Source organism: Leucopleurus acutus, assembly GCF_964270905.1.
Source record: "Leucopleurus acutus genome assembly, chromosome: 1".
In the NCBI taxonomy this organism is placed as follows: Eukaryota; Metazoa; Chordata; class Mammalia; order Artiodactyla; family Delphinidae; genus Leucopleurus; species Leucopleurus acutus.
This window is the reverse complement of record NC_139142.1, coordinates 37,078,675-37,094,846: the sequence shown is the minus strand read 5'-3', so window position 1 is coordinate 37,094,846 and position 16,172 is coordinate 37,078,675. Positions and strand designations below refer to the sequence as shown.

The window sequence follows — 16,172 nt, the reverse complement described above, 5'->3', positions numbered from 1 at the left end:
CTATGGGATTGGGATAGTGGAGAGATAATACTCCCAGCTGTAGGAAGACAAATATTACCTTGAACTGGGATGTGGCTTTGGGAATCCTTTGAAGAGCCAGTATGTAAAAATTATGATTGCTGAGTCCTGAAGTGGTAAGAGAATATTTTACTTATTTTAGCTCCCTGTTTTTTGTTTTTTGTTTTTTTTTTTTTGCTTATTGAATTAGATTGAACGAGAAGCAATTATTTTAGATAATCTTCAAGAAGAACTCCCTGAAATTTCCAAAACAAAAGAGGCAGCCACCACAGAGGAATTCTCGGACCTGCTGGATTGTTTATGCCAATATGAAGAGAATGTGGAGAGGCAGCAGCTGTTACTGGCCCTACTTCTGCAGCGCATAAAAAATATCCAGAACACTCCTGAAGGCTTAAGACCTATGGGAACTGTTTCTGCATCTCAAGAGATTATGTCTATGCAAGAACGATGCCACAAGTAAGATTTATGAAAAACTATTAAGGAAATGTGCTTGACAAACTCAGGAAAAATTGAGAAAATATTGGATTTCTAGAATATAAAAATATTATAGAACAATGACAAATGATATGACAGAATCAAGTTGCGGCAACACTGATAGGTATAAAAATGATGGAAATTAATTTTTTTTATTGGAGTATAGTTGCTTTACAGTGTTGTGTTAGTTTCTACTGTACAGCAAAGTGAATCAACTTTACTTATACACATATCCTCTCTTTTTAGATTTCCTTCCCATTTAGGTCACCGCAGAGCATTAAGTAGAGTTCCCTGTGCTATACAGTAGGTTCTCATTAGTTATCTAGTTTGGAAAATATTAGTATTAACGATAATTAAAACAAGCACACATTTTCCATCCTGGTGTTTCAAATTTTTTTAAATGTTTGCTGTTTTTCTAACTTAGTAATACATGTTCATTATAGGAAGTTTAGAGAATGTGGATAATTGTAAAGATTAATATAAAAACCACCTTTAATTTTACCACTCATCAACAATCACTACCAATCACTCATCTTTCTTACTCTGGCTGTACTTTTAAAAACATTGTGATCATAGTACTATACTGTTTTATATTCTGCTGAACCATTTATAAGCATATTATATTTATTTTCCTATGCTATTAAATGTTCTTTAAAATATCCACCATGTGGATATGCTATAATGTATTTAACCAAGTCCCTAATATAGAACCTTTAAATTATATGTAATTTATTTTACTTTTATAAAAACACTGTAATGAATATTCTTACGCTAGAATCTCTTTGTGCATCTGTGATTACTTCATTGAGAAAGATGCCAAGAAGTATGATCATCAGGTCAAAGGATATATCATTAATATCTTTATAGCTAGAAATACTTACCAGATAGCTGTCAGGAAAGATTTTCCCTACTTAAACTCCTCCAATAATATGATGGCTGCTTCCACAGTAAATGGGATCAGCTTGGATAGAAAGGCTAATTCCATCATCTGTGACTCCAAGGGCCCATGCGTGACTTCATTCACACCTCTGAGTCACGTTTAATTGAACTCAAGGATTACAAGGAAAAAAATATGGCAATTGGAATGTAAAGTGTGAAAAGAAGATATTTTGGGATGAAAGTTTTAGAGATTTTTTTTCCTCTTTTTTTAAATTAATTTTTATTGGGGTATAGTTGCTTTACAATGTTGTGTTAGTTTCTGCTGTACAGCAAAGTGAATCAGTTATACGTATACATATATCCCCCCTTTTTTGATGGAGTGATAGAATTTGATGTATGTTTGTATATATAGTATATAAACCATTGAAAACTGGTACTTTTCTCTCAGGAAAAAAACCTTTTGTGAGCTATGCAGACATTATATTAATTGTTGAAATAAAACTATTACACAGAAAAGCAGGATAGAGGAACAATTTTATTCTGATGCTATATTTTAGGCTTTTCCAGAAGGCTCAAAAAAATAAGGAATTGATACAGAATGAAATCCAAGAAAGACATGCCTTTACAAAAGAAATAATTACTTTGAAGAATTCATTTCAGCAGACTACAGCCTTTTTCCAAAATATGGAATTACAAGACCACCCAGAAAAGGCAGAACAGCTTGAGGTAAGTGAGGAATGAACTAGTGAATGTGGCCGATACAGATCTGAAATCTTGAGTCCAAAGTTCTTGGAGCAGAGGTAACCCTGTGGCTAGTGTAGAGGGAATCTAGAAGAAGAAGAAAATGTGGGCAAAGGCCCTGTGGCATGGTGTGGGCAGAGCCACAGGAGATCAATATGGCTGGAGTACAGAGAGCAGAGTTGGGACTAGGTCAGGAGGTAGGCCAGCAGCCCTTTTCCAACCACATTTCAAGTGTGTTTGGTGTACAGGGGTCTCAGACCACTCGTGAGTAGTATGTAGGACTGCTCACTTTATAGGATAGAATATCTAGTCTCTGAGAGGGATAGAAGTGTTTTTACTCACAGCACTTGCCACCAAATGTGTGAAGCTTTTTTTCCCCACACCAACCTATTCCCCAACTCTCCAGACACCAACTGGGACACGAGTTCAATTTTGACACTAACTATAAAGAGTTAGTATCGACTCCCAGGTTAAGGGCTCAGTCCCACAAGTCTGCCCCCGCTTCAGATGCCACCCGTGCTTCTTTTTTTTTTTTTTTTTTAACATTTTGAGAAATGCTTTATTCAAAAAACTCATGTAAATGTTGTCCTTCATAACTTTAAAAAGATGTTCAAACAGAAAAGAGTTAACTTTAAAAAGCTATTGCATAGAAAATGAAACAATACAAATAACAGATTTTACTTTGATATGTAAATATAAACTAGAATAATCTTGATTACAGAGAGACAAAATCATATGCCTCCATAGAAGAAAATTCTTTGGTTAAAAATAGTCAAATTGCTTTTCCATCATACTTTCCTTAAGACATGAAATCTAGTTTTTTAAGTATTTGGATTCCAAGTAAAGAGCTTCACTTTTTTCTCTTTAAATAGAAACACCACCCATACTTCTGACCGACAGGCTATAAAGCAGCAGTTCCCACGACCCCATCCTCAGGTTTATAAATTTGCTAGGATGGCTTAGAAAACTAGGAAGGCACTTTACTGACTATTACTGGTTTATTATAAAGGATACAACTCAGAAACAGCCAAGTGGAAGACATGTATGGGGGAAGGATGTGGAGCTTCCATGCTCTCTCTGGGTACGCCACTCTCCCTTGATGGACCTTGATGTGTCCATCAATCCAGAGCTCTCCAAACCTTGTTGAAGGGTTTTTATGGAGGTTCCATTAATAGGCGTGATTGATTGAGTCATTGACAGTTGGTGATTAACTCAGCCTCCAGCCCTTCTCCCCTCTGGAGGTCTGGAAGTGCGGTTGAAAGTTCTAGCCCTCTAATCACACAGTTGGTTCCTCTGGCACCAGCCCCATCCTGAAGCTGTCACCCCCCAGCCCCACCACCAAGAATCTTCTCATTACCATAAACTCAGGTATGGTTGGAAAAGACTTGTTATAAATAACAAAAGACACTCCTTTCACCCCTATGCAGGAAATTCCAAGGGTTTTAGAAGCTGTGCGGGGAACCGGGATGAAGGCTAAATGTATTTATTATATCACACTATCTGTGCATAGGCTAGGGGTCATTTTCCGAACAATCTCTTCTCATTCCACTAGGTGGTAACAGGTAAAACTGACGTTTGGCAGTTTGTCCAAAAGTTGCATGCTGTTATTCACCAGAGCTTTTGGTATCAATGTTGCAAAAGGAAACTTACTCTCCCTCACAGAGGCAGTCTTCATGGGGAAGCCATCTAAGTGTAGCTCTGAATGAAGACCTGTACTCAGGTCTAAGTCTAGATAAACGAGGAGCACTCTGTACCTCAAACCCTACCTTTCTCTGAATGGCACTATTCTTTAACTTTTCCTCTAGACTTGTTCTCTGCTGAGGGCTAAGAAAAGGAAAGCAGTGACACATCGGGGAGTCATTCAAAATTGTAATCATTCTTCAGTGTGGTGACTCAATCCATTAACACAGATAATGCTACTCAACAGCTACTGTAAAAACAAAAGAAAACCCAAAAAGCCACAGTAAAGTCAAGAAGTATTTTTCCACTTGATCTTTGGGAAACTTTCCCAAACAAATGAGTTTCTCCTTTATAATTAGTGCAGGAGTACGTAGATCAGATTCTGTTTCTAGGCCACGACCAATAGACTATTTGTTCAGGTTTCTTTTATCTCCTAAAACCCCACATTCTTTGCAAGGAACTGGAACCCTCCCTTTTGAAAGAAGTTGAGCTGTGCTGGGCTGTCTAATTACATGAAAGCAGACACTTCTGCTTCAAGCACAGGGCTTTTAGTGGCCTTGAATCATTGTGATGATAATGTAGGAAGAAGCAGAAATGGCAACAAGTTAATAATAAAATAAAACTTCTTTGAAACTTTTTGCTGCTTGCAGCTTTTTAGATGGAGACTGCTACTGAGATATAACTAAATCCAAGAGGTACTTTAGAAGCAGGAGATGTTGTAATGTCTTTTCAGGACAATGGTTTGACACTATGGAGAGATATCAAGTTTAATTCTCACAAATTAGAAAGCATCATCTGACCAAACTGAGTATCTCTCATGCTTAATCAGCTTGTATCAATAGTGAGGTTTTGTCATGCAAAGCTTGCTCATTTAAATCATAAAGATGTGCTGGAAAGCTGCTTGCATTTTTAGAGTTAAACTTTTTCTCTGTCCTGTGAGCATTTGAAACTCTCTTGATTTTTTAGGAGCTTCAAAGCATTCTTAAGAAAGGGAAGCTAACTTTTGAGAATATTATGGAAAAACTGCGAATCAAGTATTCTGAAATGTACACCATAGTCCCTGCAGAGATTGAATCCCAGGTGGAAGAATGCAGAAAAGCTTTAGAAGACGTAGATGAGAAGGTAATAATAATGTTTGTATTCGTATTATTATTTATGGAGGTGAATGAATATAAAGAACAACATATCATTTAAGATCACATTTTCATTTGCCCTGATTTCAGCTATGTCTGTTTTTTTTTTTAATGTCTGTTTTTATAGAGTTTAGTTGAGTGATAATTTTGTGTATTGATACTGAGACGGAGTTGCTCTAAGTAAGTGACACAGGTAACAGAATTAGTCTGTTAATTTTTAGTTGTGAAGATGCTTAGTTTTTCTTCTCTTGCATTTAAAAATAGAGTTATATATTGGCTTTTACTTGACTTTTTTTTCCTCCGGAAAATCACTTTAAAATTTTGGTCATGAATAATACTTTGCTTTTAACACTTTGAAATTGCAACCAAGAACAATAAGAACACACGTTTCATAACTTACTAGGAGTAGCACTTAACACACGGTGTCTTTCTAATAATGATGGTAACATAATTCTCACAAAGCATACCCAGGCAAATCTTTATACCTGAAAGTCCAGGTTGGAAGAAAGAATGGGAAATGGTTCATAGTACTTGGAGACATAGGAGTTTAGCAAGACAATTTTATTGCGTTATTTAAAGGCCTCCCAGATCCAACAGAACAAAATTCTGTTTGGTCCAGAAGAATACAGAAGGATTTTTGTATTGCTTTTTGAAGCCTAAAATACCTATAATTTAGTAAATGAAACATATTAATTGCACACAAAAAATCAGGTTCAAACTTGCGACAAATTTCTTTGGAAAATCTAACCCATGTAAAAAACATGTAAACTCCTAATATATATTATAACAAATCTTGTTGATTTGACATACAAGATAATCTATCATGAGGAACTTCGTCAAGAATCATGCACTATTGATTTTATTTTAAGAGAATACTAAATGTTTTGAGAGAAACTCAATTGGTTCTCCTGACTACTTCATGTGAAAATCCCTAACAAAGTGAGTTAATAATCAAAATCTACCTTTTAAATTTAGGGTTGAAAATTTCAACAGTAACTTTGATATCTGTGTATATTTGTAACCAATAAAAACTTACTTTTATTGCGTGATGTGACTGTAGGATCCAGGCAGCAGACACAATACCATTCTGTGCAGTTCAGTTGGCTGCATACTTTACCTAAATCATGATCTCTCCTAATATACAAAAATGATAGGCATTTCTGCCAGAAGAGTAACTGCCCAAAATATCAGAAAGCTTCATTTTGTGGTAATTTGTTATGTAGCAATAAAAAGCTAATACAGTGATTAAAAATAATAATAATAATAATACAGGATTAGTTTTTTTTCTAAAAAATCTTGACTGTGGTATGGTCTGTGGAATAAAAACATTATATAAAAGTATCAACAGCCTGATGCTGTGAAAAGAGCCTGGGGGCCTTGGCGTCTGGTGGCTTGGGCTTCTTGGGGTGAATTCACCCACTACCTTGATGTATGACTTTAAGCAAGTCATACATGATGACTTTAGCCTGTGTTTCAATTTCTGTATCTGTAAAGTATCTGCATTGGAAGGTTTAGTCTCAATGGTTGTACAGATATAGTGGTTTTAAAAAGGTGAATTAAAAGGAGAATACAAAAGCATTAAGTATTTTTTGGTTATTCAGTGGCTGTTTGGAGAAAACCTTATCAACATAGCTTAAAAAAATAAGAACATGAACTAATCAGGCATTTGAAAAATGATACATTCAACATTCATTTATTATCTTTCCTAGTACAAGTTAATTTCTTCGGAAAATCGTTCTGATAAAAAAATTACACTGTTCAGCAGCTAGATTTCTAATTGCTGGGAAAACATACACTAGAAACATTCACACAGAGAAAAACTAAGATTTTCTGCCGCAAGAAATAGCCAGTTTTAGAAGGTTATTTCACCCAAATGAATATTAAGATGGGAATTACATCTTTTACGTCAAATTGAGAATGTTTGTTTTTATTGAAAACGTATCTGTGCAGAGGATTCTCTCATAAAACATAGAAACTGTATAATAAATAATTTTTCTCTCAGGAATTTTTTAATATCATTTGCTCCCTTGGGGTATGTTTCAGACAGTCCCCTCAGTAGTTTTGCCCAACACAGCACATATCTGTAGTACATACTGTGGATTACATTGAACAGATTTCTGTTGGTCAGTTTTCTTTTCTTTTTTTGTTTTCCGGTTGGATTTGAATGGTCAGCTCAGCAGAGCTGCCTTTTCCTAGTCTACTAATCTACCCTCTCATTAACGCATTAGTCAGTATGGTTTGGAATTTCCCCCCTAGCCCTTAAAAGATTTGTAGGAGTAAAATCTCGAAACACTGTGACTACCCCTTTTATCATTTGAACCTCTGAATAGAGTGCGGAAAACATCTCCATTGTGTCATTCTTCCTTTGAAACAGATCAGCAATGAAGTCTTGAAAAGCTCACCATCATATTCAATGAGTAGAAAAATAGACGAAATTAACAACGGGCTTCGGAATGTCGAAAAGATGTTGCAGCAGAAGAGCAAAAATATTGAGAAAGCTCAAGAAATTCAAAAGGTAACATCCTCCCTTAACTTCCTTCAGCATTTGGTATGTTCCCTGTCATCAGTCATCACAGGGATCCTAACCCTGATTTACGGGGCCCTCCTCACTGAGCGCGTCACCTGCAGAGGCTTGGTGGAGAAGGTTGCATTTAAGAATTGTTCTCAGTTTTCCCATGGTGGGAATATGCCCAAACTCCTGAGAGCCTATGATTGGGAACCAGCCTTTTCACTAGGGAAGGATCTTGTCTTGGGAAGACAGATATATAAAAACATTTCAGTAAGATATAAATGGTATTAACAGCTTTTCTTTAGACTGCCAGGGGGAAACAGAGGAAAGTAGAAATTCCAAATTTATTTCACTTGTAAAATGTCTTAGGTAGAACTGTACATAAACATAATATTCTACCTCTTAACTTCCAAGTAAACTCCTGCATGTAGAAAACATTCTACTTTATATTTTAAGGAAATATTCTAATATGAATGGAGACTTTTAAAAATAGGGCTAAGAGAATAGATCTTAAAAGTTCTCATCACAGGGAAAAAATAATTTGTAACTATGTATGGTGAAGGATTTTTAACTAGACTTATTGTGGTGATCACTTTATGGTAGAAACAAATATTGAACAATTGTGGGACTTCCCTGGTGGTGCAGTGGCTAAGAATCCGCCTGCCAATGCAGGGGCCATGGGTTCGAGCCCTGGTCTGGAAAGATCCCACATGCCGCGGAGCAACTAAACCCATGAGCCACAACTACTGAGCTTGCGCTCTAGAGCCTGCGAGCCACAACTACTGAGCACACACGCCACAACTACTGAAGCCCGCGTGCCTGGAGCCCATGCTCCACAACAGGGGAAGCCACCGCAATGAGAAGCCCACGCACCGCAAGGAATAGTGGCCCCCACTCACTGCAACTAGAGAGAGCCTGTGCGCAGCAACGAAGACCCAACACAGCCAAAAATAAATAAATAAATTTATTTTTAAAAAAAAGAACAATTGTGTTGTACACCTGAAACTAAAAACGTTATATGTCAGTTATACTGCAATTTTTAAAGAAGTTATCCTCAGAGAAGTCTCACTTATCACCCCCTTTCCCTCTGTTCCCTTCCTCCCTGCAGTTAAGTCTCTCCTTTGGTTTCTAATTTAACTTGACTGTGTTTCTTTTGGTAAAAATAAACAAATAATTCTAAATATTAAAAGAAATAATTGTACCTATTGTATATGTCCTTCTTTCATTGAGAAGACATTAGACTGTATACTCTCTTAAAATAAGGTGAACAAGATTTGCTCACAAACAATCATACCTGCCTTTGACTTTGCAGCCCCCTCTAAACCAAACAAATGTGATGTCAAAGGATTAAAAAGATTAAATTAAATTGAAAAATAAAAATAGGTCAGACTATGGCTCCTCATTGGACAAAATCTTGGGCTCTCAATAAGCACTCTAACTAGTCAGATTTTCCCATTTCTAGAAATTATGTTCTTACACAGATATTAAGTAATAATTGAATGTTGCCTTTGAGATTTCCTCTGCCCAGACAAGTGCAGGTTTGAATCCAGCCTATTGGTTTCTTGCACTAAAAGCAGTTGCTACTGATACATGTGGCTAGAATTTTCTGCCAGTGCGTCAGTCTGAGTCAGAGCAGATATTTTCTTTTTATCAGTTTTATTTTTGCATTTAATAAGAATTGTCTTCTAGATTAAGTAGATATATGTACTGGTCTAAATAGGTTAGGTATTTACCCAAGCCCTTTTAAATGTAATGTTACCTCATCACTCTTGAAAGATTAGGATTACGTTGACCTTGTTTGGTGTCATTCATCTCTGGAAGTGTCCAGGACTTTCTGCCCCCTTACAGCTAATTTGTACTGAAATGAATACAGTAAGAGTTAAGTGACCTCAGAAAAAGTGTTTTTCAGTTCAGGTGGTTTCTGGGCATAATTGAAAAACTTTGCCTGGGATGTTGTCTCTGTCATGTTGTTTTGGTAGCATTTACAAGTACAGATACTGTGTGAAAACTTAGAACTCAACACATCTTCAATCCAAATGGACTTACCCTTTTCTTCCCCAGATAATGTGGGATGAGCTAGATCTCTGGCACTCCAAGCTAAATGAGCTGGATTCTGAAGTTCAGGACATTGTTGAACAGGACCCAGGACAAGCTCAAGAATGGATGGATAACTTGATGATTCCTTTCCAGCAGTATCAGCAAGTATCACAGAGGGCAGAATATAGAACCTCACAGTTTAACAAGGTATGGCTGTAACACGCGATAGCTACACGGAGCATGTGGTAGTAGTGAGATGGGTTTAAAACGAAACAAAAATACATATTCAGAGGCAGCCAGTTTCCCTTGAATTGCCAGTTTTAGGACCTGAAGCTAGAGCTACACCATAGGTTCGAGCGGGCATTGAGGGGACTGCTGGCACAGGCAGAAGCAAGAATCCCAAAGTCAGACCACAGTAGGAGTCCGGGTGAGAATTGGGCTTCTCAACAGGTAAGGGAATTTCAGGCAGGCAACCTCAAGAGTCCCAGGAGGGAGCCAGAGAAAGAACCTCATTTGGGAACAAAACACCCCTGCCCTCTCTTCCAAGGAGGGGTCACGGTGGGTGAGCTGTGCATGTGATCTAGCAGCAGCAAGGCAGGAACCTACTCTCAGAGGGACTGGTATATATAGGACAAGGCCCGGTACAGGAGGACCAAATGTAAGTCCAGTTTTCAAAGTGGAACATAAAACGGAAACCAGACGAGTTGCAAAGCTAACTTGGAACCCTTGCTGAGGCCCATAGCGTTGGGGTAGAACGCCTTAAATCCTTCCCACCTGTGGTCAGGATTCGTTTTACAGGTTGAAGGATCAAAACCTGGAGGGGGTGGGCAAGTGGCCCAGCTGTGGGGTGTGGAGCCCTGTGAGGCCTGACACCACTGACTAACAGCAACCAGTTCTTGAGAATCATTCCACTGAAAGAGGAACCATCAGACTGAGTTTGGTACTGCCTATCTTTCACAGGCCACAATTAAGCTGGAGGAGTATCATGATCTTTTGAAGAGTACTGAGGCTTGGATAGAAAATACCAGTCGTTTGCTGGCCGATCCTGCAGACTATGACTCTTCAAAGACGCTGAGTCACCACGCTAGCACCCTTCAGGTGAGTGTTCTTTCAGTGTTTCCTGGGTGTCATAGAATCTACATAATGATTAGTGGCTTAGCTGATTGTCACAATGCTTTTTTCCCCCCTTCTTTCCTGAAAAAACAGCCTTATCTTCAAGCATGCCAAATGGCAGAAGGAAGCTTGGAAGAGTGGCAGGCTCTAGATAGGGATTTTGGAGACCAGGATCTAGTTCTTTCTGTCCTGATAACTAATTCTTGACTTTCAGGATAATTTACTGTGTCCTCCATGGGCCACAGTTTCCCCGATCTCTGAAGTAAGAATGTTGCACTGAATGGTGGTGATGGTTTTGGTTGTAGAATTCCAAGATGGTTCCCAATAGTCCTGTTCCCGGGTGTACACGACCTATATAATCCCCTTCCCTTGAGTGTGGGCAGGAATATGAGTAAGTGATGAGATAGTCACTCCCTTGATTAGGTTACATCGTATAGCAAAGGATATGGGATAGTCACTCCCATGAATACATGACTGATCATGGATGTATAATTATAAGACTCCCTGGTAGCAGACTAGAGTGAGATTCTCCTGCTGGATTGAATAAGTAAGCTGCCGTACTATGAGAGGGCCATGGAGCCAAGACCCTAGGGTGGCCTCCAAAAGCTGAGAGACCCACAGCCAACAGCCAGCAAGAAAACTGGGATCTCAGTCCTACAACTAAATTCTACCAGCAACCAGAATGAACTCGGAAGACAAATCCACGCTCCAGATGGCACCTTGATTGCAGCCTTGTGACCTCCTGAGCTGAGGACCCACCTAAGCCATGCCTGGACTCCTGAGCCATGGAAACTATGAGATAATAAGTTTGTTTTATCTTAAGCTGCTAAGTTTGTGGTAGTTAGTTACACAGCATTAGAAAACTAATCTGTCGTTCCTTCCAGTTCTAGCATGCCATGATTCCAAATTTCCTGTCCTTCCTGTTGCTCCACAGGTGCCCTGTGTCACCATGCGAACCTATAAAGGCAAAACAAATGAAAGCCTTTTCCTACTCAGGGCCGTGACTACAAGAGATCTTCCGGATGCCGAATGTTGGCTTAAATTTTATTGTGAAGGCATATTTCCCTTCTCTCGTACTATTCAGCCATGAGAAAGAATCTCTTAGGAAAAGGTTTATTGTATAACAATTTTATTTATTTATTCATTTGCTTATTTATTTATTTTGGGGGCTGCGTTGGGTCTTCGTTGTTGCACGCGGGCTTTTCTCTAGTTGTGGCGAGCAGGGGCCACTCTACGTTGCAGTGCACGGGCTTCTCATTGAGGTGGCTTCTCTTGTTGCGGAGCACAGGCTCTAGGCGCTCAGGCTTCAGTAGTTGCAGCACGCGGGCCCTAGAGTGCACAGGCTTCAGTAATTGTGGCTCGTGGGCTCAGTAGTTGTGGCACATGGGCTTAGTTGCTCCGCGGCATATGAGATCTTCCCCGACCAGGGATCGAACCCACGTCCCCTGCATTGGCAGGCAGATTCTTAACCACTGCACCACCAGGGAAATCCCCTATAACAATTTTTAGAGTAATCAGACCTCAAAACTGATCCAACTCTTTTTTTTTATATCTTTAAAGTAGCACACTGTGTCCCTAAGTAACAACTGACTTCATACCTCCCCTGTGAGACTTCTTGGCACAGTTTTTTCCTGTGGTACCAGTTGTAAAGATACTGCATTTTCACCTACCTGTTTCTTTTCTTCCCCTTGCCTGTGATTTCTGCCCCCACCTCTTGGGTTGACTTTCCACATCCCCAAAGCATGTCATCTTTTTATTTTAAATCACCTGTGTCTTTCATCATTTTCAAGAAGTTTGCAGACAGAAGAGAGGGATGATGCTTTTTTTTCCTCAAATGCTTATTAGGAGTTTTTTAAAAACTGTACAAGAATGAACATATGCAAAAACAGCTGAAGTTTTACTGCCTTCTTCTGACACAAATGTAAAAGTGTAAAAGTATCTCTCAAACTGTTCAGGACACCCTCCTTTGCCAACCTTTGTTTACATGGAACTGAGTAGACTTAGGTTATTAGCTGGAGGAAGTAGGGACAAGGGGATATGCAGGCTGATGTCCACAGAATGTATTCTAATAAATCTTCCAATGGGAAATAAGTCATAAATAACTAGTCCCATGTGAATACCCCACTTTGTTCCTATTTTGAAAATAGTTGTCCTACTTTAGGGCACCCTTTACCATTTTTCTAACATTACCTGGTATTGATTTTTAAAATGACTTAAAGAAGTGTCAAAACTCTCAACTAAGGTTTAAAAGTCTGTTTTAATCGCACTATAACCTTCCACCTCGATTGCATTTGTTAAATTAGGTTTTCGTAACCTAAAGATGATTCCATGAAGTCTACTGTTGTAATGAAGACTCACTGAAACAGAAATTGTCATTGTAGAAAATAGGAAAACAACTTGTTCTTTAAATCAACTTCATTAAGGTATAATTTACAGGTAGTAAAAAACACCTAAGTGTACAGCTAGGTAAGTTTTGATAAGGGTATCCAGTTGTGTAACCACTACCACCATCAATACATAAAGACCATTTCCATCACCCCAAAAAGTTTCTTTGTGCTCCTTTGCAGTCAGTATCCTTTTACCTATGTTCAGCCCTATGTAATCACTCATTGGTTTCTATCCCTATAGTTTTGTCTTCTCTACATTATCCAATGAATAGAATCATACAGTCTTTTGGACCTGACTTCTTTTACTTAGCTTAATGTTTTCGAGATTCATTCAGGTTGTTCCATTTATAGGTAGTTTATTCTTTTGACTGCTAAATAGTATTCCATTTGTGGAAATATGCAATATATTTATTCCTTCACCAGTTAATAGACATTTGGGTTATTTCAAGTTTGGGGCTATGTATTCTATATCTATTGCGTTGTAACACATCACTCCTGAAGTTAACAGCTTAAAACAGGAATTATGGAATCCAGGCATGGCTTACCTGAGTGGTTCTGGCTCAAGGTCTCTCATGAGAATGCAGTCAAGGTGTCAGCCAAGGCTGTGATCTCATCTGAAGGCTTAGTTTGGGTGAAGGAAGAGACAGGATGCACTTCCAGGCTCATTCACGTGGCTGTTGGCAGGCTTCAGAAGATCCACTTCCATTCACAGATGTGAGGGCCTCTCCACAAGACTGCCTTATGGCATGGCAGCTGGCTCCCTTCACCATGAACAATCTAAAAAAGAGTGAGAGAGCTCCCAAGACAGAAACGGTCTTTTTTTTTTTTTTTTTTTTTTTTGCGGTACGTGGGCCTCTCACTGTTGTGGTCTCTCCCATTGCGGAGCGCAGGCTCAGCGGCCATGGCTCACGGGCCCAGCCGCTCCGCGGCATGTGGGATCTTCCCGTACCGGGGCAGGAACCCGGGTCCCCTGCATCGGCAGGCGGACTCCCAACCACTGTGCCACCAGGGAAGCCCACCTATTTTTTAATTGGGTTATTTGTCTTTTTATTATTGAATTGTAAACATTATTTATATAATATTCTAAAATCCTTTGTCACATATGTGATTTACAAATATTTTCTCCTAGTTTGTGGCTTGTCTTTTCATTCTCTTAATATTGTCTTTCAAAGAGCAAATGTTATTAATTTGAGGAGGTCTAATTTATCAATATTTTTCTTTTATAGATTATTCTTTTGTGTTGTATCTAAGAAATCTTTATCTAACCCAGGGTCACAAGGATTTCCTCTTATCTTCTAGAAATTTTATAGTTTTAACTCTTACTTGTAGGTCTGCAATCCATGGACTTATATATACTACCAAATGTAAAATAGATAGCTAGTGGGAAACAGCCGCATAGCACAGGGAGATCAGCTCAGTGCTTTGTGACCACCTAGAGGGATGGGGTAGGGAGATGCAAGAGGGAGGAGATATGGGGATATATGTATATGTATAGCTGATTCACTTTGTTATGAAGCAGAAACTAACACACCATTGTAAAGCTATTATACTCCAATAAAGATGTTAAAAAATAAATAAAGTTAATTTTTGTATATGGTATGAAGCAAGAATCAAGGTTCATTTTTTTTCTATGGGATTATCCATGTTTTGAAAAGACTCACTATTGAATTACTTTGGTGCTTTGTTAAAATCAATTGACCTCTCATATATGTGGGTCTGTTTCTGGACTGTCTCTTCTGTTCTATTGATCTATGTGTCTCTTCTTTTACCAATATGACACAGTCTTAATTGCTACAGCTTTATAGTAAATCTTGAAATCAGGTAGTATAAATTCTACAACTTAGTCCTTTGTTCTTTTTCAATTTTGTTTTGGCTAATCTGGATCTTTTGCATTTCCATATAAGTTTTAGAATCATCTTGTCAATATCTATGCAGAGGTCTGTTTGAATTTTGGGAGGGCATTAAATCCAGATCAGTTTGGCAAGAATTTACCTCTTAACCATATTGGCTGTTCCCATCCAGGAACAGGATGTATCTCTCTATTTATTTTGGTCCTCTTTAATTTCTCTTTAATGTAAATTGTTAAATTTATTCCTGAGCGTTTTATGGTTTTTTGATGCTATTGTAAATAGTATTATTGGAAAAAGCATTGTTTTTAAGTTTTGTTTTCCTTTCAAGTTTTCTCCTGCTAGGATTTGGAATAAGGTCAATATGAAATTCTGAATAACCTGATTAATTTTGGGGACTCGTGACTAGAAGTCTGGTTGCATAAGTAAATGTTCTTTTTCATAACAGTTATTTTTTATGGGATTACCTGAAGACTACATTAGCAGGTTGAATATTTCCAATAGGTGGCTGAGATATTTTGAAATCTTAAGTTTGAAAGTTAATAATTATAATCATTAAAGGAACAAAAGAAAAATTCTAAGGAAGAATGTCTAAGGAATTCTAAAAATGGATGTTTTCCACTTATATTTGGTTTTATCAGATAGAGCTCTTTTGGTATCAAGTTATTCAAGTCAACTCAAGCTATAGGGGTGTTTCATGGAAGTCAGTGGCTCCAGATGGTAAGGCCAAGGAGGACACTGGCACCAGGACTGCCTCTTCGTTTCCCATCCCCACTTCACTTATCTATTTCTGTCAAACCCATTTCCCAAAATTACAAGTCCAGCCAATTGGATGGCTTTTTTTTTTTTTTAACATCTTTATTGGAGTATAATTATTTTACAATAGTATGCTAATTTCTGCTTTATAACAAAGTGAATCAGCGATACATATATGAATGGCTTTCTTGACCCTAATTCCAAATTATAGAGGGATGAACTTATAGGTCAAGTGTTTCTGATTCTGTTAACAATGGCTGGAGGAGCAGGGCTACTTGGTATAAAATAGCTGCTGCAAGCCCACCAAAATGGGGTAGACATTCTATAGTCATATACTGCCATTGACAAGAGAGAATGTTCAATGTTTTATTATGAAATTGGGAATGAACAGGAGTATGAAATGTTGAGACAAATTCAAATTTTGTCTGATTTAATTTTTTAAATTAAGGTATAATTCACATACAACATTTATTAGTTTCAGGTGTACAACAGAATGATTCAATATTTGTATGTATTGGAAAATGATCACCCACATTAAGTCTAGTTACTGTCCGTCACCATACATAGTTATAGAATTCTCTCTGATATAATTTCAATC

General features: G+C 38.1%; 1 protein-coding gene across 7 annotated transcripts in view; it reads left to right on the top strand.

Moving 5' to 3' along the window:
* The window catches only part of SYNE2 (spectrin repeat containing nuclear envelope protein 2), a 332,365-nt gene that overhangs the window by 192,129 nt on the left and 124,064 nt on the right, over window positions 1-16,172 (top strand). For all 7 annotated transcript variants that reach the window (XM_082840730.1, XM_082840728.1, XM_082840729.1 and 4 more), the window contains exons 52-57: window positions 209-474; window positions 1,929-2,097; window positions 4,759-4,914; window positions 7,300-7,440; window positions 9,496-9,678; window positions 10,432-10,569. In XM_082840730.1, the coding sequence (XP_082696856.1) occupies window positions 209-474; window positions 1,929-2,097; window positions 4,759-4,914; window positions 7,300-7,440; window positions 9,496-9,678; window positions 10,432-10,569 (1,053 nt within the window). The remainder of the gene's footprint in view (window positions 1-208; window positions 475-1,928; window positions 2,098-4,758; window positions 4,915-7,299; window positions 7,441-9,495; window positions 9,679-10,431; window positions 10,570-16,172) is intronic.